Source organism: Gallus gallus, chromosome 21 (genome assembly GCF_016699485.2).
Source record: "Gallus gallus isolate bGalGal1 chromosome 21, bGalGal1.mat.broiler.GRCg7b, whole genome shotgun sequence".
Taxonomy (NCBI): domain Eukaryota; kingdom Metazoa; phylum Chordata; class Aves; order Galliformes; family Phasianidae; genus Gallus; species Gallus gallus.
The window spans coordinates 4,105,673-4,131,854 of NC_052552.1; the positions used below are offsets into that span (position 1 = coordinate 4,105,673).

The window sequence follows — 26,182 nt, forward strand, 5'->3', positions numbered from 1 at the left end:
CACGTTCCCTCTCTTGCTGCATTGTTAATGAGTGCTCGATTCAAGCACTGATGTGTCTTCACCTATTGCAAGGCACTGAAGTATGTAACTGCCTGTAAAGGATACTGATTTAAAACTACTCAAATTGTTTACTGGACCGTATCTACGCACAGAGCATGTGCAACTTAGATGGCAAACAGCCTCTTCTCCCTGTTCTCACCTCTGATTGCTCACTGCACTTTCTTGAGAGCTCAGAGGAACAGAAGGAAGAAGCTGTGTGAGAGCCAGTAACAGGTTGGAGGGAGCTCTTTTGCTCCTGGGCATTGTACTCACCGAGGGTGGGTAGAAGGCTTGAACTTGTTACCAGCTGGCAGCTGCTCTAAGGCCCTCCTGGATTACAGTCCTAGTCTTGATCCGGCTCCAGGAGAGAGGAGAGAAGGTGCTAGAGGTGGTTTTCTGTCAAGGATGAAGGGCTGAATGGGGCTCAGGTCCCACAGCAATTTAAAAAGGAGTAGCTAGGACCAGCCTCTATTATACTGATCTGCTCTTTGCAATAAAAATACAAGAGTAGAGCAGTGACAGTGCCTCCGTAGCCTTCTGTACAAGGACAAATCTAAGTAATCAGTAACTGTGGGAAAAAGAAGAGTTTCCCAGACAATTAAGAGACAAAACAGATGAAATTTTCTAGATACAACACAACCAAAACATTATCCACTTAGCTCTGCAGCTCAGCAATGCTTCTGCAAACCCTTACATCTATAAAGAAACTACACCGATACTGGTAGCAGAAGGGGCAAATCAGGAAAGAAGTGGGAAGTCTCACAAAGGAAGCAGGAAGGTATTTGCTGATGCCACTGAAGCAGGCCTCTTGCTGTAGGCAGTCAGTGGCTGCACCATCCGTGCTGTTTGCAAGGTCACATTTGTGGCAAAGCTCGATCCCAAGCGTTGCAGAATACTGCTCCTTCTGGTTTTCTCTCATCTAACCCAAATCTCCCTCAGGACTGGATTTTTTTTTTGATTCTCCTGATGCCACCTAGTGACTGTTCTCAGCCTGTTCAGCACCTGGACTTCAGTGCATTGTTTCAGCCCTCAGAGCCACTCAGCTACTGCAAATTTACAGAGGAAAAGACAGTGCAACCGAGTGGGGCAGTGATTGACAGGAACTAAGCTACACTCGCAGGGAGATGAGCAGATAGAGAACGGCTTGGAAAAGTACAGCATAGGCAGCATTTGGACTAGGGAATAGCTGGAATAGAAGGTACAGACTTCTGCAGCACAGAGGTGACAGAAGCTGGAGCTATCACGCAGCCATGTTACAATACAAAGCAAGCAACGGGATCATTCCCCACAGCTTATTTTTATGACATTTGTCAGCTCTAGAGACGAGGGAGACAGGAGGTCACACCAACTAGTGAGCGCTCCTGGATGTCATCTGGCAAGCACAGCACACTTTCAGCACAGCAAACTTTCAGACTTTGTCACCACCCCCACACTCCCCCCAAAGAAATACACCAACCCACACCGATGTCACCTTAACCAGAGCCGAGTGTTTAATTGATTGCAAGGGAGTGACAGTTGCACAGTGGTTGTGCTGAGAAGATCCCCGTTGCACAGTGGTGGCACAGAGACTTTAAACCAGAAGTGGATGTGGAGGAAGATCCATCTCACAACACAGTAAAATGAAAAACAGCTTACACATCTGGGGATTCTGGGGGCAGCATTAGAAGTAATGATGCCTCCTAACGACTAGCAAATAGCCAGGCCTGAGGCACCTCAGCAAGACTGAGATGAGATTTATCAGCACAACTGCCTCCCCAGCAACAGTACTTAACAGCAGGCAATGGATCTAAGGTTTGCTTTCTTTTTTTTTATATATATATTTATATTTATACTTTTATATATAAAGCGCCTATCACCTGATTGATAAACATTCTTTGGAACCATTCTGATGGCAGAGGTAAGAACAGGAGTCAGCCTGTTCGTACCTCAGCATTTCTGTTTCCAATCAATTGAAAAAAAAAAAAAGCCACAAGACTTTGCTGCCAGCCTGGCGTGCTGGCGTTTAATACTGCTACTCCATCAGGGTTGGAGGGAGACTTATTGTGAATGGCAACAGTTTGCACTGTGACTTCTCCAGCTGTGCTGCAGAACAGCGCAGGCATCACAGCAGGGCAGTGGGATGTGAAGGCTCAGACCCGTTACCAGTCAAAACGTCTCAGCAGCAGGGAGCTCCTATTAGGAGAGAGCAAGCTAACTTTGTGCACAAAGCTCTCGCTCTCTGTGCTTAAGGCCGAGTCAGTGAACCTCCTGGACTCTTCCCAAGTTTCAGAAGATCACCAGACAGAAATACACGTCAGTTATAAATATATCGTTGTCAGTTGGGTGGAGGCAAATTTAGAGTGGGTAAAGGGAGGAGAGGAAGGAAGAAGACATCTTACATTTCCAGTACTGCAAACAACGGTTTTGACCTCACGCAATAAGTCACTGGACCTTTTCAATAGTCTTATCTGGGTTATGACACATCAAAGGGAATGTTGGCTGGCAAGGGGTTAAACAATCCCACACAGTGGAGAGCAAATCTGTAGTCTGCTAGGAAGGTCCCCACATCACTGATGATCTCAGGGTCCAACTTGAAGGGAGGAAGTAGCTTCTCAGTCTCACACATCACTCAGGGCCTGGCGACAGCCAAGAAAAGAAAGTAAGTGTCAGGGTGGACAAATCTAGCAGTCCTCAACAGACAGATGGCTCTGAAACACACCAACACGTGCCATTGTCCCTGGGACACTCTGAGGATGCGCTCTGCTAGAACCTGCAGTTAGGAGACAAAGGACTTCAAGAAGGCAGGCTGAACTACACCAGACCATCCTTTCTATATCCTCTGGTTTGCACTAGAAACCACAACCAGATTTTTTTTTTTAATCTAAGACCTTTGGAGCTTTCCAATGGGTAACACCAGTTCTGCAGGCTCTCGGACTCATTTATGGTAGGATAAGTAGGAGTGGTCTGCCATCAAGGCCTGGGACATCAACCCAAATAACAGTTCCAAACTGAACTCCAGTCTTACCAGACTGACTCATCCACTGCCATGTCATACAAAATGCCACCCTGCTCCAACTTGCCCAGAGAAGCCTTCAGGGCTGCAAGAAATCCTTAATTTTGTATATTCCCAGCCCTGTCAAAGAAAAGTCATACCTCATCTGATGGAGGAGGAGCAGCACAGCCCTACTTACCTTCCGTGCAAACTCTGGCAGGATGAAAGCTGCCCGGTGAATGTCAGAGTTGTAGTACTTCAGACTCCTCTCCTCTACTTGTTGCTGTGAGAGTTGCTGCACAGGCTCTCGGAAATTTGTGTTCTGCAATAAAGAAGCCAGGTAGTTCTGTAGCATTTGGGAAACAAGCACAGTGCTGCACAATGGGCAGCCCGATTCGTGGCAGAGAACCAAAAGGACTCACAGGAAAACAGATGATTTTCTGTTCTAGTATGATGTCAAAGGTTCTGTGCAGCTCCAGCCCCAAGGGCTGGAGTTTACACGCTGTACCTTGTGTGACTAGCCCTTATGCACAGATGTCTGCCTATGAGGTCAGACTGCGTGTAAGCCATGTGCCAGATGAAGCTGTCAGACTGTGCCCAAACATCCCAGAATCAAGGCCTTTGCTTTTCAGAGCAGAATCAGCATCTGTGTTCAGTCAGCACAGTGCAAGATGACACTGTCCCAGATAAACTAAATACAGCAGCAGAAGTGCTGCCTGTTCCCCCCACAACAGTGCAGCAATTACATTACAGGTTAACAGCAATGCAGCAAGTTGAGAAAGAGCAGACCTCTGGTCAGAAGCTGTCTTCCACCCTTACAAGTTAGTAGTACAGGAAACAAAACTATAATATTTTTTCTAAAGCGACTGCTTATGTTACTGACCAACTGTGCACTTTGTTGAACAAGCTGCACTGCACCTCTGGTGCCCTGAGCTGGCAGACCTGGCACCACAAGGAGGTCCCAGAGGCCCCCAAGCTGAGGCAGGCTCTGCAATACTCTCAGGGAGCAGAAAGGAGCACTTTAGGTGCCTGAAACTCACTGGGTTCTTGCTGCAGAGCATGAAGCCAATCTGCCCGCTGGGATATGTAGGGATGGTGCAATAGGCGTATTCCACAACAGGGAACAGAGACTTGCAGAACTGACGCATCTCCTTAATGAGATCCAGGTGCAGCCACTGGCACTCACCTACAGGGAGAGAGCAAGACAGGATGCAAAGTGAGAGCTGCCCCTCTTCTCTGCACAGGCCTGTGCCAAGTTAATAGCAGCTCCAAGCCCAAACCTGCTCTATTCCAGACAGCTCACGTAGTTTCAGAGGTAAGATAAGACCACTACGCCAACTTCATACTATGTGCAGTCCAGCACTTAATGAGTTGACGTATATGGATCAAAACCACTGCCATACCTGGGAGCTAAAATGGATTTAATGCCCTACGTCACAGCCGAAATCAATTTTTCTCCCTGCATCATGTCTCCCCTTTGAGACTCACACTCAGCAGGCAATGATTTGGCATCAGCTTCTATCTAGAGATCATCCTCACCTTGGCAGCAGAGAATCCCATCTTCTCGCAGGGCTGTCTTCATCAGCTGGTAGTAGGATTCCTTGAATAAGCTTTCTGCAGGACCTGTAAGAAAAGTATAGAGGTATGTCAAGAGAGAGGCTCAGAAAGTTAACTTCTAGTTTTTGGAATGCAAAGAGACAGTTCAAGCAGCTTTTCAGTGAACACAAGTGCTGGAGATGATCTGAAAGCAGAGTTCTGACCCTGGCGTTCAAGCTTACACCCAGCACAACAAAACCACCAGGATTTCAGCTTTCCTCAATAGTAACCCCAGGATCTTTACCAGAGAGTCCTGGCAGCTGCTTCTTGCTCCAGTTTTGCTCAAATCAAACTTCTGCTCTAATCTGCCTTTTATAGATGCCTCTGTGTTGACTCTAGCAAGATTAAAGGAAACTCAGGCACCATAACCACATTTTTCCTTTCTGTGCCCCAGATCTCACCTTCAGAAATGCAGCTCTCTGTCTTTAGGCTGCAGATCCACCAACAGCACATGAGCCAGTGCTTCGTTAGAAGGCTCATGTGCAAAGCTGTCTTTACCAGCCTGGTGCTGCATTTCCCATGGGATCACTGGACTCAAGGATCAACTCCCTGCCAGAAGCAATAGTGGCTACAATTGAATTTTGAGGAGAGAAACGCGACAGCTGCCTTGAAGCCTCATTAATACAATTTTCTGGTCTTCATCCTTACCTTTCTCTACCAAAACAACCATGTCAGTGACAGAGTTTCCACTTGAAAAAGAAACTGGGCAGACCAGCATTACTTCCAGAAGGCAGCCAGAGAGAAAAGCAGAAGAAGCGTGGAAAGCAGTGCCCTTTTATGGATGGGATTCTTACCCATGGGGTCAGATGAGTCCGTGATAATCACATCAAAGGCTTCCTGATTCTGTTTCATGAATTCAAAACCATCTCCGACGTGCAGGGTCAGTTTAGCACTGGAATACCCCACTGCCATCCCAGGGAGGTATTTCTTAGATACCTGGATCACATCCTGCAACACAGAGAGCACGAGTGGGTCAGAGGGGGCTACGAGGAGCTGCTTTCCAAGCCACTGTGCAGCTGCAGTGCTATGAGTCATTTCCTTCCATGCCTTCAGCACAGATCGCACTCTAACTGGATCCTCAAGAGCTGTCAGCATCCTCAGCCAACGAACTACACTCAGCCCTTTCCTATGGCCTCAGGGTTCACTGACGCTGTGTGTCCGTGCCAAACTCAACAAGAGGAACTCGCAGCTTCAAAAGCTCCCTGAGGAGCTAAGAGAATCTGACTGCAGACTCACTGTGCTGTGCTCCTTTTCCCTGAGGACATCACTCACAGAGGTGATATGAATTTAAGATTTTTTTTTCTTTTTAAACAAGAGCACAGCAGCAGGTTTATAGATGCAACATGAGAAACACCCCCATCTCTGCTCTAGAGCCATTGTATTCAATCTCAACATGAAATACATTTTCTGTTTGAAATTGCTACAAGCCACACACTACGTGGGACAGTCCAAGCCCAAGCAGTAGCACTGAGCACCCCCAGCTTCTTGTAAACGGCAGAGACAAGAACTACTCTGCTGTCAGGCCATGCCTGTTGAGAACCAAGCACGTGTGCCTACACAGCTTGGCAGACAGGTATGGAGGCTCCCATAGCACCATTTTCCATTTATAGTGCAGCCTCACTTTGTTAGAAAGTTACGCTGACTTCTCAAAGTAAAACATCAGAGCAAACTGACCGAGCAGAACCAGCCCGTTTGTCACGGAAACAAATCCCCTTGCTTATTTCCTGCTACCAGCGCAAGGAGCCTGCTTAACAAAGAGCCCATACTCCTCCGGCAAGAGGATGTGCTGTTACACATCGGGGGACGGGGCAAGCAGCTCCTTCGCGAACCGGGAGAGCCAGCGCCGGCCTGGAAGGGCCTCGGCCATATGCGTGCACGGGAAGGCGCAGGAGGCAGCGGCCAGCTGCCACGTCGCAAGGCGAGGAGTGGCGTCAGCGCTCGGGGCTGTCACGGGGCAGCAGGTGAAGCGCGGCCGGGAGATGCTGCAGGGCAGCGCTGCCGCGTGCCTCACGCACCTCATCGATCTCGCACTGCACCACGGATTCCACGGTGGGGTGCTTCACCACCTCTCGCAGCACTCCGCCGTCGCCGCCGCCGATGATGAGCACCTGGGGCGGGAGAGGAGGGAAGGAGGTGTACGCGGGCCGGGGGGGCTGCGGGACGCCGCGGCGAGGCACCGGGAGGCGTGCGGGGAGGTGCGGGAGTGCCGGAACCGACAGGCCCCGGGGAGGCGGGCGTGCGGGAGGCGGCGAGGGCGCGGGGCCGGCTTACCTTGCGAGGGTCAGGGTGGCTGCAGAGCGGCAGGTTGGCGATCATCTCCTGGTAGGAGAACTCGTCCCGCTCCGTGCATTGGATCACCCCGTCCAGGACCAGGACGTTGCCGTAGGTGGTGCTGGGCAAAGCGGGGAAGCGGGGTTGGAACCGGCCCTCGGCCGCGCTCCCCCCGCTCCCCGGCGCCGCGGGGCCCCCGCCGCCCTCGGCCGCCGCCCCGCGCCGCACCTGCGGAAGACGAGGATCTCCTGGTAGCGGGAGCGCTGGTGGTGCAGGAGCTCCTCCACCTGCAGCGACATGGCCTGCCCCGGCCACAGCCGGCACGTCTCGCGGAACCAGCCCTCGCGGATCAGCGCCGCCGCGCCGCGCTCCATCCCGGTCCGGCCCCGCCACCCCACGCCGCCCTGCCGGGCCCGGCGCTACCCGCACCGCTACCCGCACCCCCAGCCCCGGCCCTACCCCGCGCACCGCCTGACCCCGCCGGCGCGGGAGCCGAGCACAGGGGCCCACGCGCCGCCGCGCCCCGCCCCGCCCCCGTCGCAAGCGCGCGCGCCGCCGCGCTCCCATTGGCCGCCCGCCCGCCGCAGCACACCCATTGGCTCGGAGTGGTGTGACGTCAGCGCCAGCAGGGTAGTGCGGCCGGCGGCAACGGGCCACGTGCGGCGGCGCGCCCGGAGCTCCCGTGCGTCCATCGCCTCCCAAAGGCGGACGGACCGCGGGGTACCGCCGTACCTGGGAGCGGGGCCTGAGGTGCTGCCTGCGGGGGGTAAGGCGCAGCTGGGGGCAGAGAGCGGTTCCGCACGCGGCTCCACGCGGGGTGCCTGTAACAGAGCCCAGAGTTTCTTGTTACATAGTAATTAAAGCGTCCCGGGAGCACTGCGCGAGTAACCGCCCATTGGGAAACGTCCGATTTGGAGATTTAGGGGCTGTGTGTCGGGAAGGCAATGCCTTCCTGCAGTGCACAGCAACGCGACAGAACGCGGCAGGGCGGCACAGCAGCCTCAGAAGCGCCCCGGCTGTACAGCAGCAGCTGACTTCTGGCCCCCAGCACAGCCCGTCACACCACCAGACCTCCTCAGTCCTTTACAGAGTGCAACCCTGGCGCTGGGAATGCAAAAGGATTTGCCGCTGCTCACCCAGTCCTTGCACCTCACCTACGAGAAGGAATGCTGTCACTGCCCCAACAGGTGAGCGTGGCATGGAATCTCTTTAGGCAGAAATAGAAATACTGGAGCAAAGGACCCTGGTGGCAAGTTCCACTGCTCAGTGACCAGTAATCCAGGAATAAAGTTGCACCAGCCCCTACTATGGGCTTATACAACCCCAAAACGCTGAAGTTCTTTACCTCCATCCTAGGAGTGCTCCCAGCTTTCAGCTGTGTGTTCAGAATAAGCTCAGCTACCCCTGAATCAAACCATGGGCTGATATTCTTTGTACGAAGGCATCGGGGTAACTCGCTCTGAATATTTACAACTGTGAAACCTTAGGATAGCTGGGCCGACATCTGGCTGCACCACAGAACCTCTCTGGCTTTCCTCAGGTCAATACTGTGCTCTATTCTCTACACTGCTTTCACTCTGTATCATTATGGAGAAAAACTCACTGCCTACTGTCTGATCTAAAAAGCACCTCACCCCTTATACACCTACCCCCTTACCACCTTTACTTAATAATACCAACACTGCCAGGAACATTCTCATTTTTCACATTACCTTGTCTTGCAAAAGGTGAGCTGTGCAGTTCAAGGTGTAAGCAAAGCCTAAGGTCAGTCTGGCCTTAGTTCCTCCTCTGGACTGCTGGGGTTTAGGTCACATCTACTGAATCTCTCAGTTACTTTTGTGCTGGCTTCAGAGATGCCAAAGGGTTCCTCCATATCCACTTAAGCTTAATCTGACTGCATTTGAGGACAAACTTTCAAAATTAGAAACAAGGCAACATTGTGAGTATAATTACAAAGAACAGTGCGAATATAATAAAAGCCAAAGCAATTAAGATGTTTTCCCTTTTGGGAAAAAAGAAAAGGGATTTTAATGGGCTTAAAAACATTTCTGTATGAAAACTGCTCGTTGACCAGTTTGCCTTTCCATAGTTACAGTACTTCTGACTATTGTTTCCTTCAGCAGCAGCTCCCACAGCTCCCATAACAAGGACTATCTCTTTGGCCAGTGGTGCTTGGAACCCCTGCAAAAGACAGTTACAGAAAGACTTTAAATCTTGCTCTAAATTCCCCCAAGACTGACAATCTACAATAGCTTACAATGATTCTATTGAGAAAGGGTCATGATGCAGAACCTTTCTGCTTCCAGTGCAGCCCTTGTATGGCACTGCTCTTTTATGACTAAAGAATTCACAAGAATCGAGCCCAGGAAGCTGAACATTAAGTATATTCAGAACAAGAATATCCATATTTGGCAGTACTGTTATTTGTCTTCCCTTCAAACAAGACAAATGTTCTCCCCACCTCTGCCCATCTTTGTGGCCAAAGAAAGCGACTCCCACGTCCATTAACACAGACTTTTACCTCAACATTTCAAACCTTCCACCCAGAATTGTCTTTTATTTGCGTTCATTCTAAGCTTTTGCTTTTTTTTCCCCTTTAAACTGACGTCAAGCTGCCAAATGAACATGAGTAGGTGTTATGCAACTGCTTCCCATTAAACGTGCTTAAGCTCCCCCAGCAGCGAAGCACAATAGCTGTGCTCTGCCCGTGGCTCTGGGGCACAGGAGTGGAAACACTGCCCCGTGATGAGAGCAGGCTGACAACACACCTATCAGCTTTCCCTGCCAGGTAGGACATGCTTCGGTTTCCAGCCGGTTGTTGAAGTTTGTTAGCTCCAGCAAATTTCTGCATGGAAGAGAAAAAAACAACACCATGAAGAGCAGACAAATCCGGTCTATTCCACACGATGCACATCCTGTCAGGACCCTCCTACCTCAAGGAACACCGTTTGCACTGTGGGCTTTATGTTTTATGACTTCTGTATATGCACGTGCACTGAATCCACTTGAATACATGCCATTCTGCTGGTTTAACCACAAGTGAGCCACAGTGTCCCATGTACCCACCTAAACAGGAGTCCTAAAGGCCTAAAACCTTCATCTCCTTCATTCACTGTTAAATTGTTCTGTTGAAAAAAGTTTCCAGTGACACAGCAAATTGTGAAGGAAACTCTATTCACAAACCATCAGGCATAAACCTGTTCTGCTCCTAACATATGGTTTTAAATGAGTTCCTAAAGAGGTTTCCTGGAACCATTTGCCCTTCAGTTAAATACACAAGAAGGCAGCATGCACAGGAAAGAGGCTGAAATGCAAGAAATGAGCTTTGGAAATTAAGTGGTGCCTGGGCACCCAATGAATTCACAGATGGGCACCTATTACTTCATGCTTGAATGCCCACTGACGTCACGTATCAAATGCTCTGTGCGTGAGCAAGCCAGCCCTGCCAGAGTGATCTGTTCAGGAGGGGGACCAAAACTCTCCTGTGCTGGTCACTGACTGTTGTTCCCTTCATTCTCCCTATCAGTGATGAGAAGTTTAAGTTAATTAGCAGTAAATTAAATTTCCCTTAGTGGAGAATGCAGACAACAGCTGGATGTGCCAAGGCCATAACTGGACTGACTCTGAGATGTTGGAGGGTGCCTTGAATTTAGTATTGTGTTTTGAGGTAGCCTAAGTGGTGTGCCTGTTATGCAGGAGGGTGTAGCTGTGAACAAAGCATAAACAGGTGAGAAACAATGGGAGAGTGTGAGGGCCCCAAGAAAGCTCTTCCTGAACAAGACGAGGCTGTAACACAAGGCATGAGTCTGTGACTGGAAGCTGCATGTCGTGTCAGTACCAAGTGCTGTGAGGGAACATTCTGCAGATCCCGGAAGAGTTTGCTTATCCAACAAAAAAAACCTCTCCCACCAATTCCCCAGCTGGGTACACACAGTCACCAACAGTTCTGTTACTTCTTTCATGACATGTCCATACCTTGCCTGTGTAAACTTGTCTGGCAGGATCAAACTGTACGGACTGCTTCGATTTGCTGCTTCCTATGGGAAAGAGGAGAGAAGCTGTCACTAAACACTGCTAGGAAGAACAGAACTTTTCATGGTGTTTCTTTGATGATAAAGAGGTTTCACTGCAGTCTCCTGAGCTAAAAAACCAGAACAGTCACTGAAGGACGTAAGAAGCTTTGGAACAGATGCATTATGAGGAGCTGCATCTCCTTTAACTCCTAGTTTCTTGGGCCCAATTAAACCAATGACTTTCTCTGCTGAGAAGTAAAGCAAACAATCGAATCCACAATCCCCTCACCTGTTACCAAGTTTTGTTTCCAAGCCAGAAAAAGGATGCTACGCTACCCATTCCCCAGGTAAATTTCTTCTCATATTTCCCCACTGCAAGGTAAGTGCATTTTAACCGTTTGTACTGCCTTGGCACCCAGATTCACACAGCCTTCTCAGGGCTCAGCTGGCAACATTTTCCACAGCCTGCAGCACTGTAGCTGAGATCCAGATCTTACCCGCAAACACTTTGAAGTTGAACTTGCTGTAATCAAAGGGGGTAAACTGCTTCGGTGCTTCCAGCTCCTCTGGTTGCTGGGAGGCTTTTGGCCGTTTCTTCTCTGGTTTTGGCAGTTCTGTTCCTGTTTCACTCATGACCCTCTCCCTCTTCCTATTAGCTTGTTCCTGCTGTGAAAGCGACCCACAGAATGGAAACAAGTTCAGGAGAATGAAACATCTCTGTGCAGGCATGAGCACCAGCATGCTGATGAGCTGTTGGTGGACCTGGGCCTGTGAAAGCCAGGGGCAGCCCGTGGCAATAATAGTGGGGAGGGAAAGCACTGTGTTCTTCCTTTCCTTCCACCCCTCAGTGCAGGCACTTCTCAGATGAAAAGCCAAACTGTCATTTCATGGGATATTTGAGGCTGAGATCTGCTGTCACCCCACAGGCAAGCGAGGAGCAGTGAGCTGCAGGAATGCAGCACAATCCTTTCTGAAGACAGGGAGGGGTGTGAAGATTTGCAGAGCACAGCTGCCAGGGGCTTGTTGCTGCACACAGGGGAGAACCACGGACAGACTGCTAGCAAGGCTGTCTGTCACTTGGGTCACCTGACATCACCTGCTTTCAGCTTGGGCATTGGTTCAGAGTAGTGGGGGCACAGGGTCTTAGTCTGAATTGATGTTAAAAAGGTCAAAAAAGGCAAAGGCTGGAAGAATGAAATTCAGTGACATACCATAGCTTGCTGACGAACAGACACAATGTTTTCTGTTGCTTCTTTGTATGCCTTCTGGGCCTGGTCACGAGCAGCTAGAGACAAACAAACATTACTGTAGGAAGCACAACTATATTAGCCACGAGGTTAGAAAGTCACTGGGAAAAGCACACTAACCAACACACAGAGGAGAAAAAGGGCTGTACCTGACTGCTGGGCTGCTTTCTTTTTTGCTTCATCCCTGGATTCCTTCTGTACTTGTGTCTTACTCATCAACTTCCATCGATTGCTGATCTGCAAAGAAAAAAAATTACCTGGAATCATCTTCTTTGAAGTTTTATGGCAAAAGGGAGTTTATAAACTTGCTACCACACGCTGGTCTTCATTAAGAGCACAAAAGATCAAATTGGATTGTAAAAGAGATTAAGATCTGCTGCACCAAGTGAAGTACAACTATGGGCTTTCAAAGAGCTACAAACAAGCCCAATGAGAACAAAGGCAGATGCAGACTTCAGTAATAGTTTGGAGCTTCCACAGACCCAGACTACAAAGTGGAATGTCTCCAATCTCTGGTTCTTTGAAGGATATGAATGCTATTCAAACAATGAGATACTGATTTAGAAACATACTATGTTTCTTAAAGCTTATATTCTTTTTCTAAGGAGAAAAAAAACCAAACATATATCGCTAAGGCTCCCAAAGGAAAAGAATGTAACTATTTGTTTCTTCTTTGATAATTGGCAGGAAATTTTAATTTCAGTCTTACTTCATAAATTTTTGATGATGGGTCAAACTTTGCAGACTGTGAGACATAGGCAGGATTCTGTTCTGAAGGCAAATACTGCAGAGAGGGAAAAAAAGCATTTGTCTTTAAACACAGCATGTGCTATTAGTGCTGTTGGCTCATTGTTACGATGCTATCTAAAATGTTCCAAACCAAATTCACGTGTAAGAAACATTCTTACAGAAAGATCATCTTCTGGAAAAGTCAGAGTTACCGCAGCCACAGCCAACAACAACATTAAAGAAAAAACAATTACACCAAACCAAACACACAGAACAAAACAAAGCCTCCAACCACACAGCAGAAAACAGTTGTTTGTATGCTATGTCCCACTAATCTGCTGCCCCGTATCTGTTACTAAGTATTCTATTGTTCTTTTGCATTAGAAGAGTCAAATCAACTCACTAATTTCAGCCACAGAGATGAAAATGTGATGCAAATTAAAGAAACCTCAAGCTTGAGAAACAAACAAAAAGCAGTACAAGAGGTCTGTTTACTACAGACACAACTCAATATGCTTTGAGAACACATCCACACATGTGCTCTGCAAAGACAACCTCAATTCCAGCAGAACTGTTACTATATCAACAGCTCAGAGCATCCTTTGCATGGGGTGGTTTATCACTATCACTACAAATACACACTGGGTTTTACCCCCATTTTGAATTTTACCATTCTAAATGGATTCTCAAAGGACTCCATTATACGCTGAGCTTTCTTCTGTGCAGTTGTTAAAACCTTCTCATTTCCTTCATCTTTATCACATTCCTACAAAAATAAAGGGAAGGAACATTAACATGAATCATTTTTACTCCTGGCTACTGCCATTACATGCATGTTATCTGTCATCATCTGAAACTCCAGCACTGGCAACAACCCTCTAGAAAGAATTAATTTGCTGGCCTCCCAACCTTATTGTCTTGGTTATGTCATATGCTTGACAGACATCAGAAGCACTTCCACGCACACCCCCCACCCTACTATTTCTTACACTACCACTACACAGTTATACCACATTAAGTGTATTTTCTAATACTTGAATGCTGGCACTACCACAGACAATGCTTACACTGAATATGCTGACAGTGGCAGTAGCAACAAGGCATGCTGACTCTGGCTGAACACTCTGAATATTCATTGTCCTCTCATTGTCTGAAAAGAGAGAATCACGTTCCAAGACTGGTGCAGATGTAGATTCTACATGAAAATTGAAAAGAAGATGAATTTCTTATTAGATACATGTATGTTATGCTGGTTTCTTTTTCACGTAATAAGATTTCACTGACAGTTTCTTCAGTGCTGCTTATTTCCCCCTACCAAAGCCATACAATGTCACATCTATCACAGCTCATAAATCCAAATTACCTAAAGCAGAATTATTGTGAAAATCATCCATAGGAATCCGGGAACTGTCGTGTGGTCCAAAGAAGGTATTCTCCAGCCTCTGCAGAAAGGTTCAAATGGCAAACACCATTAGTACACTACTGTATGAATCTGTATGTTTTCAGATATTGCAGAGATACAGTACAGAAAACTCAAAGAGAAGGGTGACATTCAGAGACTGAGCATTTTTAAAGTAACTCACCTGTCAGAGTACAATGCATCTGACATCAAAAGGGTGTTCAAGAAAAACCCAATGGCTAATGGAGATGCTGTACTTTTTAAGCAGGAGGACAAATGAGCTGGCCTCAGAAGCAAACCTGAGACTCCCCTTCACAAGGGCCTACCATTACAGACCGACACACATGCAAATGCCTACCAGCTAGAGTGGCTGCTGATGAAACCTTCAGTGCTGTTATAATGGTGATTTGTAAAATACCAATTTGCAGCTGGTAGCGTATCGAGTCTAACACAGAAATTTAACATCAACATAAAGTGGAGAGATCTATAAGATGGACTAGAATAAGCAATTTACTGGAAGCTAGAACATTGCTCTGTTGTTTTTTCCCATGCTTAAGGCTTAAGATGCAAGGAGACAAATATTATGCAAACACTACCTCAGGGTTGGAGAGAGATGTCCTTTTCTTGACTGTCAAAGCAATCTCCGACTAGAATGGGAGAGAAAGAAAGTCAGTTAACTGCACCTGCCCTATTTCTTCCAGGTTGGCTTCTCTTCTAATGCTTTCAATACATATATGACAAGCTACTGGGTTAATAAAACTACATTCTTTCTTATTTTCCTGCAGTGTTTGCATATGGATACTCACACAGAAAGCTAACAGTCCTGCTCACAAACAGCCCGGTTTCACCAAAGGAAGAAGGCTGTATTAATACCTAAATGCTGAAAACGGATTACATCTAATGAATATCTGAAATCTAGAGTTGTTGCTTTTTCTTCGCCACAGCTGAATAAGATTTATGAATCCATTTACATGGCTTACGAGTTCCACAAGGTGCAGTTGTTTCTCATAGGTCAATGTAAAGCGTGATATCAAGATATGCTGCTGCATGGGCAACCATGCCCTGCTCAGTAACACAATGTCCAACATACAGCTCACCCTCACAGGTCACCATTCGGCTCCAGTACCTGCCTTATGAAAAGCAAGTGATGACTCTCATGTGACACGAGCTACTCCTACCTTGAGAAGAGGCATCTCTCGGGCCTGCTGAATGAGAAGATGCAATTCATTAATCTGCTGGCGAACTAGTGGTGGGACTGGATTGCAGCAAGCAATGATACCCTGGGGTTCCCTAAAGAAAGATGGGAAAAATTCAGTGTGCTGTATTTATGGCTTATATGTTAAGCATTTGCATTCAAAGGATGTGCAAGTGGACATAACCACAGGCCAGGCTGTGACAGAACAAGACCAATCAGATTAATCTGTCACAGTATATTCTCAGTGATGAACATTTTTGCTGTGCTCAATTTGTGGAGGTAAGAAGAAACCACCAACACAGCTCTCAGCTCACACCTTTTTCTGTGGTCTGGCTGTACACACCATTGCTTTTTTTTCTTTCTTTCAGTGTACTTCTACTGAAGCTGAGTCCAACAATGGACTTGCACTGAAAGCTGCAATTTTATCAATCTCAAATATGGGACATTAGATGAGAAGTATGCCAAGTTTGAGAAAAAGTGGGATAAATTGGGTTTTGAAAGAGATCTGTCCCCTTTCAACTCCCATTGAGAACCAAAAAGCCAAACGTTTTAGGGGAATTCAACCCTCTCTTCTGTAATACTAATACTCTCTTTAACCCTCTGTTCTGTAATACTACAGGAAGCCCAGGGGCAGATGTATGATAGATAGCAACACAAAGGAATGTATTAGTGCAATAAAATCATAGAGATGTACTTCTGAGAAGAAATTTGGAGCTTCCGGGGGAAAACTGCAATTTATTTCTTCAACAAACTGAAGAACTACATAGAAAAGCAGTACTGACAGCTGGAAGGAAGAAACTAACAACAAAAGAAATTATGCATTAGGAAACACTTTGCTACGTATCAAAGTCAAATGAGACTCTTCAAGGATGAGCAAAACTTACTTGGGCAGCTCCTCTGCTATCTTCAATAACATGTGATTTGGTAACACGTATCTACAACACAAAGAGGCAGTGTGAACCTAACCCAATGTGAACAACACATACAAATACCTTCAAAGTACACAAGCCTGCCCCAATTTACACTGTCTGAAGACACAAGTCGATTATGAAGCAATTAAGCAGGATTGGTCTAGATGCATGTAAGAATTTACTTAAAACATAATAACACTTCTGTTCTATGTGCAAAAAGCAGCCTGAAGTAGTACATTAATTTCTACAGGTAACAGAGTGGCTCCCTTTCAGGGGTGGGAGCACAATCCAACACAGATTGAAGATGGTATCTGTAACAAATGCCTTCCTACCCTATACTCTCATCTTCCTGACGTGCTGTCTTGTCTCTCCATGAAAACAGCAACCTAAATGCTGCTAGCTGCTGTGTGTTGAGATGCTTTTTCTGCCTCCTGTAGAGCTCAAGGTAGGATTCATCCGAAAAGAGGGGCTTGATGTATTTCTGGGCAGGAAAAAAAGAAAGACTTGTGATCAGTTATCAGATTGGTGCTTACTCGGTTGCCTTGCTTCACTGAGACACAATCTCACACAGATGCAAGGGGATTGAATAAACTCAGGTATAATGCCTCTTGGAGTCAGTACTTTCCACAGACACAATATAATTGTTTCGAAGCAACTCCACCAAGGCTTTGAACTGCTAGGAATGTCCAGTAGAACTGGAAGTATAACATTTCCCTGGGCAAAGGCACATGAGATGAGGTCAAGGTGTGTCAGCATTCAAAAAATAGCAAGAGGGAATCTGAATGCAGGCACTTTGCTTAGCGAAACAAATGGCTGCACACAGCAGAGTATGAATTCATACAGTCAATTTCACACATACAAGTAGGAAAACAAAACAAAATGTCTATGCCTCAGATGAAGAAATGGGTAAAGGACTTTATATCCTGGTAAGCCTGTACTCTGATCCAGGTAATCCAATCAGATGAAGCTTTACCTTCAGGCAGATGTCTCTGCTGCGCTGCCACACAACCTTCAGCTGAGTGGGTTGCTCGTTGCCTCTCTCCCACAGTGCCTCCCTCATCTTATCATAAATGTAGAGCAAGTAGTGAGTGTCATCACGGGCATACTGAATCATTTCCTCTGGCAAAGGGCTAGAAAAAGAGCCAAAATTACACTAATACATTTCAGGTGCCCCGCACCAGTTATTTTTCCTTTGCAGCACACAGTGGGGCAAACTGCATCTATAACATACTAACAGTAAATCCTTCTGTTTCCTTCCTGAAGGATTTGTTGGGCAACAGCAATAATATACTGCGCACTCATCTTATTCAGATGACATCTTGTTCAGATGGGCAGCACGACTGCTGTGTAGTTAAGCCAGACACTAGAAGTGCCTGCTACGGCATTTGTTAAGACCCTTTTCTCTCTTTAGAGCCTGCAAACTTAATCTGGGATCTCTGTGGTGTACAGAGTTGATCTCCATAGCCAGGCTCAGTGCCCTCACAGCCTTCTGCTCTATCTACTGTGAGTGACCAAACATTTCTGTGGGGGCTCCTAAGAAGCCAAACGCTGACTCTCTCTGCAGTGCTGCAGTGTTCAGCACTGTCCCCAAGAAATGAGCTTCCCAGAGCTTTTCATTAAACAATATTCCCAGACCTTCACCAAATAACTCAATTTCTGAAGAAACACAGAAAAATGTAACACTTAAAAAAACTTAAACCACTTACAGGTAAATGCTGTGCCTGTTTGCTTTGAGAGTAACCCACAACTACAAGGCTTGCAGTTAGAAACAAGCTCCTACCCTAACAATAGAAACAAGGATAAGTGTTACCCTGCAGCTCAGCCCATCTAAGGGGTCAATTTTTACCGTATCCTCCAGTCAGCCAACTGGTACTGCTTGTCAGCATCCACACTGCAATACAGCTTCAGCAAGTGGTCCAAAGAGTGCTTGCCAAGATTGAGAAGACGAGCAGCTTGGTGAGTATCAAACATGTTCACCAAGTACAGGCCAAAGTCTTTTTGCAGCCACTCCACATCTGAATCAGCACCGTGCAGGACCTTGTAAAGCAAGAGATTTGAGGATAACATGAAGAACATTTCTACTACAGGCTGTCAGCACTGTGGGGTTTCATACTCATGTGTCTAGGATCAGACTTCTTTTTTGCTCTGACTTTCACCATTAAGTGCAGGACTACCAAGAAAATCAACAAACAAACAAAAATACAACAACGGCAACAACAAAATAAAGCAAACAGAACAAGAACCACCAAAATCAAGCAATCAAACAAAAACCACCAAGGAGTTCTGGTGAATATGGCAGCTCACCTTCACAATTGCTGGGTCTGTGAAGGTCTCATTGAGAATGCTCATGTCACTGCGCAGCTCCAGTGTGTCAATAATGAAGTCTTCAGTTCGAGTGGAAATCTGCATCAGACATGTCAAGCCCAGGAAACTCCGGTAGGAATGGTGCTGAAAAACATAAGGAAAAATATTAATTAGGATTGATTGCAGATAATACTACGGAAGAAATGCACTCTAAACGAAGGAAGAAAAATGAACAGAGAACTTCTTAAGGCCAAGATAATCAGAGCAAGCTTTACCCTCGCACTAACACAGCATACAGCATGGGCAAAATTAAAAAAACCAAACAATTCAGTATGAAGCATACAGCCATCGCTACCACTGAAAAACTCAGAATACTGCCAATGCTTGTTTCAGGCCTCTAGACAATATTTGACGTGTCATGGCCACGAACTAAACACGTGTAAGAAAGAACTAAAAGCAGGAGAAAGAGAAGGCTACAAAATAGCCTAGAAGAACAGAACAGTTTCCTAGGTTGTAAGAGCATACATATAACTTTTAAACAGAAAACACAAACCGATTACCTCTAAGTCCAGAGCAAACTCTTTACAGTTCATGAGCTTCTCGTTTAGTTCTACCAGCTCATCCAGTGTGGTGATGAAATGACAAGGCGTTTCCTTGATGGGTCTGTACATCTGGCAGAGCAAATTATTAGGAATAGTAAGTTCTGTCCATTCCTGCTCCAGACCCTCCCTCTCAGTTCTGAAATTTGTTAAGGCTGTAAACTTATTGCATCTGCTCATAAATTAATATGGGCACCAACCTGGGGTTCTGGCTTCTTAAGAACTCCATCTGGTGGAGAAAAGTGCTCCAGTTCGTACTGGTAAGGATGAGCAAACCTATGGATAGTAGGAAAACAGGCACAGACTACATTTCAGTCACAAAGCCAGCAGACAGAGACTTCTGAGAGCTAATGGCAGTTTCCCTATTGAGTAATAATTTTGTCCCTTGTTAAGGATTAGGTTTAAAATCACTCCAGACAACTAAAGCAGATCACACGCAACACAGTGTGCAGACACAGACACATGCAGAGCTGTTACACACAGATGTCATCAGCACAAAGGGACCACACAAGTGCACATTCAGCAGTGCACTCCAAGCACCTTGCTGTTGGTTTAATTTCTTACATGTCTTGCTCAGTTTGCTGCGTCCTCTGCTGGTGTATGAAGTCTGCCAAAGCAGCTGGGACATCCAAATCCTCAGGGCGTTCCTTTCGTTCCCGTCCGCTTTTTGTGAGGGCTGAACAACCAATATGGAACAACTGGACCAGGTCCCACACATAATACGCTCTCAGTCTAATCTCTGCCCTCCACCCACCATAGCATCCTTTTACAGTCACGAAGTATCAAAAACTTGTTCATTTAGACCTACAACTTTTGCTGCCAGCTAGATTTGTGTCTGCAACTCCAGTGATAACCCAGTTACTGGGTCTGAACAGGATGCTGAACGAGAGCTTGGAAAGAGACTGAAAAGAAAACACTTTCACTCATTCCCACGTTCTAAATTACATCCACATCAGTGCAGACTCGAGGTGAATCAGCAGCAGAAATGTGACACCTTGTTGAGACGAGATGTTTCACTGGCAGCTTTGATAAAGCCAGGTCTAATCATGTACCTCCTTTTCTAACTAATCAGAAAAAGGTATCTGTAAAGTCAACCAGACTTGCAGACCAATCAACAAAACTCCTTCTGCCAGGGGGACTCTCATTGTGGAAATTCAAGGGTGGCATAGAGAAGTAGCAGAATATCTGTTGGGAACAGATTAGTTACTGTATACCAACAAAAAGATGCTGTATGCTGACCAAATCTTACACTGCACATACGTAAGCAATGGAGTCACAGAGTAATCTCACCCAAATGGTCAACATCTTCTGCTCCTGCTTAGTCAATAATTCCTCTTCTGGATTGTCAGGACAGATTTGTGTCAAATATTCTCAACAGATTACCCATCAACAACAAAAAAAACTTACCTTCAGGCAATGGTTTCAAAGCATTTGGCTTGATAAAAAGCTTAGGTACAAAGGGAGTGTTGGAATTGTCAATCTTCTCCCGAAACTTAAGCTGCGGGCGAGAGATATTCTTGGCGTGAAGCAACCGGAAGGTTTCAGACTTGGTTCTTTTGTGGTACTCTCCTGCCTATTAAAAAGAAGGCAAACCAACATGACTTAACAGATGTCCAGAGCCCCTTTTATTCACTGACCCAATGTTGTGAGAAAAAGGAGGTGAGTGAGAACACATGAAAAGTCCACTGGAAATCTGTAGCAGCCATGCTGGGAGAAAAAGCTGTAACACAGCAGACTGAGTGCAGCAGCCTCACCTTGCGGTTCCAGCTGGAAACGATTGTCTGTGGCACCTGCAACCCAGCAGGAAGGACAGGCTGCTGGTTTTTGTTCACTCCTGCTGCTTCATCCAGTAAAATACCCTAAATTCCAGGAAAAAAAAAAAAAAAAAAGATGAAAACCAAACACCTGCTCAGTTATTGTACTACAGTAAGCACTAAACATAATTGTAAAAGCGCTAATACTAAAATTATTTTAACAAAAAAAACTTGTGGTACCTGAACACCTTACACAAGTAATGCTGAGGAATGATTTACTCACCACTCTCTCAAGAATGATGTCATTGGAGTCAACCAGCATATCAAATTTATCTTCCAGCTCCGTGACTTTGCTGTGATCTCTCATGTGGCTGCGGCAGCCGTGATATTGCATCACCCTGCTCATGCTTGCAAGAGAACAGCACAGTTATCACTGATTTAAACACGGGCACACTGAACACTGAACCATGCAATTCTTCTTAACTTTCTACATCTTAGAAGTTTGAAAGCAGATCAAACATAATACCTACAATAACAGGCAAGCAGTAAATGTAAGAAACACCTATACAGTACTAAGAGTTATTTAGTACTAATAGTACTGATTTCTTTATCAAACAACTTTCTAAATCACATAATTGTTTGGAAGGGACCTTTAAAGGCCATCTAGTCTAACCTCCTTGTAATGAACATGGACATCTACAGCTCCACCAGGTGCTCAGAGCCCCATCCAGCCTGACTTCAAGTATGTCCACAGATGGGGCACCAGCACCACTCGGGGCAGCCTATGCCTCACTGCTCTTACCATTACAGCCAGTCTAAATCTCCCTTATTTAGTCTGAAACCCTTTCCTCTTGTTCTGCTACAACAGATCTCACTAAAGGTTCTGTCTCCTTCTTCCTTATACACCCCTTTAGATACTGAAAGGACGTCCCCAGGTCTCCCCCAGAGCTTCAGTACATTTCACATCAGTCTCTGTTTGCTCCGCAGTTCTTTATCATCGACACTACGAAAGGCACTGTGTAAACATGACATTTAAAATGCAACCTGATCGAAACTTAGCTAAAACGAGGCATGTGACCTAAAACATCCCCTTATCACCAACCAGCCTGGAGATTCCAAAGACAGGTGCTGCCCTGTTTGAGGACAGGAGATGCCGGGGCTGTGACAGCTTCTTACCAGTGCAGGAGGCGCTGGCCCTGCGCCTCGCAGTACGCCCGGAACCCAGGGAAGCTGCGGTAGAAGTCGTACTCATCGCCGGGCTGAGGGAGCCCACTGGATGCCTTCGTGGTGGCCACCATGGTGCCGAGGGCATGCTGTGTGAGAACACCGTGTTACTGCATGCCACACTGCCCCTGCTCACCCAGCGTGCTGAGAGAAAGGCTTCTTCCCTGCCTGTCTGAGCTGCGCGGTGATATCTAACAAGGCACACAGTGGTGTTTTGTTTGGATGTCACTTCGTTTACACCATCTCAACAGGACCCCTTAAACGGAGGAAAGTATAACAACAACAACACGCCCAGCTCTCAGTCTAAGATTTACGTCTAGAAAGACATCGTTAAATCAGCAGAAACGCAGATACTGGCTTTATTTTAACGAAAACGAAGTGCAGGGCTTCCCGCCCGCCTCCCCCAGACAGCCCTCACAGGGCAGCACTGCAGCTCCCGGCATGCCCCGCGGCTCACGGCTGTGAGAGCGCCACGGCCCGCACCGCGCACGGACCGGCGGGAGCTGTAGTGCGCGGCGCCCTTCCCGTTTCGCCCCCACCCCGCACCTTGACGAAGGCGTCGACGTCGTCGAAGCCGGGCAGCACCAGCGCCGCGGCGGGGTTCCCCTCTCTTTCCGGCTCCGCGGGCAGCCCCCCCGAATCCCCTCTAGCCCCTTGGGCCGCGGGCGTCCCCACGGCCGCGCAGCCTTTTCCCTCGCCGACGGCGGCCGCCATCTTGTCCCCTCAGCCACGCGACCCCCAGGAACTCTCGCGATAGCTTCCCGCCCGTCAGGGCCGAGAGCGGAAAAGGAGCAGCGCACGCGGGCAGGTAGACAGTACCAAGCCTTCCCTCTTGCGCCCCCTTGCGGCGTGGCGGGCCGTGCCGTCTGCGAACCCCCGTCTACCCCCAGGCGGCTCTTTGTGCAATCCGTTCCAGCTCGACCTGCATCCGTGTCTCTTCCTAAGAGGTACTTAGGAATAAACAAGAACGCAGGCCACGTTTCTACATTTTGGTGTAATTTATTGGCACAAAAATATTCAAATACAACATGGCATCTAAACATGGCTACTCTGTTGTATTTTGTGCATTGTTTCTAATGTTTTAATCATAATTCACAACTTTCTCCACTCCCATGTTTAATAACCACTATTTTCTGTTTCAAGTTATGACCAGCTCTCCCCCTTTTGCCTCCTATGCCAGTTATCAAACTCCCCTACTTATTCCCCAACACTGCTTTTCAATGTGGTATCTCATTTGCACCCTGCAGCCAGCTTGCACTGATCAATCTGCACAGGGGCACCTGCTTACGTTCAGCTTAAGGTCTTAAATTCTTAAGATCTGCTTCGATATTCTGATCAGGGCAATAATCCATCTGCAAGTGACTTAGTTGCGTTGCAAAATAAGCCCAAACCCGTATACAGTTATATTCACCAGTTCCCCAAAGACCAAGTGGAACCATTGATACCTGCGGTACAATCAGTCTTCACTGTCCTGGAAACCCAAACCAACCGTTGTGTTTCAGACAGCTTGTGTTTTTTTCCAATAGCAGCTATAAATTGGCTTAAACCAACTTTTAATATACAATAACTCTTTTCATTTACATTTCAAAATATTTGACAAAGGCTGTATATCAGTCCAACGTTCGGTTTGTGTTTGTAGAAGAGCAAGTTTGGAGTGCAAAAGCCTCCAGAATAAAAGGCTGTGGACACTCTGGAATCTTCTGTTACCAGAAAGGACACCTAAAGAAAACAAAAATATTGTGGTAATGCTAATTGGTTTGCAGTTTCACAAAGGCAATGCTGAGAAGGACTGAGATTGCCAAGGCACCATTTTAAAGACACAGCATAAGAAAAGTTGGCAGACGATCCCCATGCTCCTTTCCAGCTAACTAATGCTTAAAAACCAAGAAGGACTGCTTCCTTAAGCATATTCCACTGTTATCTCTCTCAAACGACAGACGTGCAACTAAATCATTTATGTTCACTTCAGAATACGTAGCTCTTCACTGTAACTGACATCAGTGACCAACACATGCCTTACTTCAAACACTTCAAGTGTTCAGGCTGATTGCAGCTTCAATGCTCTATCATTCCCATCACTCCTTATGACAACTTACTTCCTTACAATGGACTGTCTAAAGGATCTCTGCCATAAGCCTGCAAAATGTACGAGATCAGATGCAACATGTGGTAAGGCTTCCATACATAACTAAATACACAAGAAGTAATGTTTTTGTTGGCTTTTTCTCTGCTCCAATTATTAATTCCAGATCATTCAGAGAAGAACTCTGCATTGTTAGCTGAATGATAAACTCACCATCCAATGTAGCACTGGCACAGATTCTCATGAGAAGTAGCTTGCTTAATGAGCAATTCTACTTGTGTGGGTACATCAAGAGTTTCATCATGAGAGAAGTCTCGACCTTTGAAATTAAAGGATGAAGAAACATGAATGGAAGGCACATGACATAAACATAACTGCTAGATGGCAAGTTCAGGACTGAAGGGACTTGTACTACCCTTCCTTTACTGGGTATAAATTACAGGATTAACACAAAATACAAATATTAAAAATAGTGCTGATCCATCTCATCAGATTTTACATATATAAGTACATGCTTACCAGTGAGTTTATCTCGAACTCTGTTGATAATTTGAATTGCTTTCTTATTCAGAGCTTCCGGCTTCACGAGGCCATCTCCTACTACAAGACAGAGTAGGAAAAACCCATAGAGTTAAGACTTTGTCTGAACAATTTGTCCTGCTGTTACATCTGTCCTTCCCAAATATAATTCTGATTGCTAACAAACCCAAATTCCATTCTATTTTCTGTCATCTCTTTCTGCAATTGAGAACACAGGCAATTATACAGTTCCTTCCCAGCATAAGTGAGGAATGTGTGTCTCATATGAAATTTCCGTATCTGAGAACCATTTCTGCATCAGTATAAGATCAGCTAAGAAACTTACTGAAGGAATGGATGGATTCAGGCACTGTGGTCCCAGTTTTCTTATGGGCTGTCTCCCCCAGTTCCATACCATCTAACATTTCTTTGGATAAAAACAAGAAAACAAAAATGGAAATGTTGAACTGAAGGCAGATAAAGTAACACTCTTCTGGAAACGTTAATAACACTGTTAATCAGCTCCTTTGAAAAGCATACTTGACTGTGACAAAGCATACTACACATCTCTATCACTACTGGAAACGTAGCACAGGAGCAAACATCTTTCCCTTGCTGAAATACTGAAAGGTTTGATCCAACTTTTAGGAACATTTCACATTAAACTGTAAATGAAAGATACTTTGAAGTGATATGCAATTGGCCTAAAACTACAGCAAAGACATATTTATAGAACTCTGAGTATGAAACACCATCACTGCTCTGTAGTCCAAAGGCAAACAATTGCTAAGATCCAATGCAATAAATGTTACTGCTTTGTTACTTGCCAAGTTCTGCACACTAAAATTTGGTGGCTAAGTAAATAACTACCAAATGCCAATTATTATTTGGTTTACAACTGTTTATGTGCCCCAGGGTAGTGTTAATATAACTGTAAATGAGCATCTGCTGCTTGAGCCAAGTACTGAACTCAACACTTAGTCCTACAGCTAATGACAATAAGCACTTTGTCTACTTCTGAGAAGAAAAAAGGATGAAAATGCCTTCATGGCCTTGTACACTGTTAAAAAAAAAAAGCTCCAAACATTTGTGATGTACATTGTTTTTACTCACCTACTGACTGACTGGCTGAGTAGGAGTCTGTTCTTGTTCGTGAACGTTTATTGCCCTTTGTATTTGCTGCAAGAAAATAAAAGAACTAAAAAAGATGAACTCGAGTTTCAGTGGTTCGCAGCAAATTTGCCCATCCACATACAGTATATGCTTGACTGACTTTCTCCTTCTCCAAATGTCACCTGAAATAGCTTTTAATCTCCTGATGACAGCTA

At 46.0% G+C, this 26,182-nt stretch overlaps 3 protein-coding genes across 5 annotated transcripts in view; all 3 read right to left on the reverse strand.

Annotated features, from left to right (window-relative positions):
- Window positions 1-1,506: 1,506 nt before the first annotated feature.
- SRM (spermidine synthase) lies at window positions 1,507-8,633 on the reverse strand. Of its 2 annotated transcripts, XM_015297174.3 has the most exons (10): window positions 8,590-8,633; window positions 7,610-7,698; window positions 7,106-7,179; window positions 6,878-6,998; window positions 6,622-6,714; window positions 5,401-5,554; window positions 4,550-4,633; window positions 4,051-4,196; window positions 3,210-3,332; window positions 1,507-2,654 (listed from the first exon to the last, which is right to left on the reverse strand). In XM_015297174.3, the coding sequence occupies exons 3-10, from the start codon at window positions 7,174-7,176 to the stop codon at window positions 2,637-2,639; spliced, it is 810 nt and encodes a 269-aa protein (XP_015152660.1). In that variant the 5' UTR covers window positions 7,177-7,179; window positions 7,610-7,698; window positions 8,590-8,633; the 3' UTR covers window positions 1,507-2,636. The 2 variants fall into 2 exon arrangements, with proteins under 2 accessions (XP_015152660.1, XP_015152659.1); XM_015297173.4 differs by lacking the exons at window positions 7,610-7,698; window positions 8,590-8,633 and having other exon boundaries at window positions 7,106-7,377.
- Window positions 8,634-8,865: 232 nt separating this feature from the next.
- Window positions 8,866-22,992, reverse strand: EXOSC10 (exosome component 10). 2 transcript variants are annotated; one of them, XM_015296893.4, is made up of 25 exons: window positions 22,799-22,992; window positions 22,205-22,341; window positions 21,312-21,435; window positions 21,029-21,133; window positions 20,682-20,847; window positions 19,839-19,950; window positions 19,475-19,550; window positions 19,236-19,346; window positions 18,676-18,819; window positions 18,218-18,408; window positions 17,345-17,501; window positions 16,704-16,852; window positions 16,345-16,395; window positions 15,444-15,555; window positions 14,862-14,912; window positions 14,230-14,308; window positions 13,934-14,016; window positions 13,537-13,632; window positions 12,847-12,921; window positions 12,287-12,374; window positions 12,102-12,175; window positions 11,388-11,556; window positions 10,853-10,914; window positions 9,646-9,722; window positions 8,866-9,058 (listed from the first exon to the last, which is right to left on the reverse strand). In XM_015296893.4, the coding sequence occupies exons 1-25, from the start codon at window positions 22,964-22,966 to the stop codon at window positions 9,028-9,030; spliced, it is 2,688 nt and encodes an 895-aa protein (XP_015152379.1). In that variant the 5' UTR covers window positions 22,967-22,992; the 3' UTR covers window positions 8,866-9,027. The 2 variants fall into 2 exon arrangements, with proteins under 2 accessions (XP_015152379.1, NP_001012748.1); NM_001012730.3 differs by having other exon boundaries at window positions 13,934-14,061.
- A 243-nt stretch (window positions 22,993-23,235) lies between these two features.
- Window positions 23,236-26,182, reverse strand: part of MTOR (mechanistic target of rapamycin) — a 62,650-nt gene continuing 59,703 nt past the window's right edge. The window contains exons 54-58 of the mRNA XM_417614.8: window positions 25,968-26,033; window positions 25,201-25,281; window positions 24,855-24,935; window positions 24,549-24,654; window positions 23,236-23,971 (exon numbers count right to left, since the gene is read on the reverse strand). Of these exons, the coding sequence (XP_417614.3) occupies window positions 23,956-23,971; window positions 24,549-24,654; window positions 24,855-24,935; window positions 25,201-25,281; window positions 25,968-26,033 (350 nt within the window). The 3' untranslated portion in view covers window positions 23,236-23,955. The remainder of the gene's footprint in view (window positions 23,972-24,548; window positions 24,655-24,854; window positions 24,936-25,200; window positions 25,282-25,967; window positions 26,034-26,182) is intronic.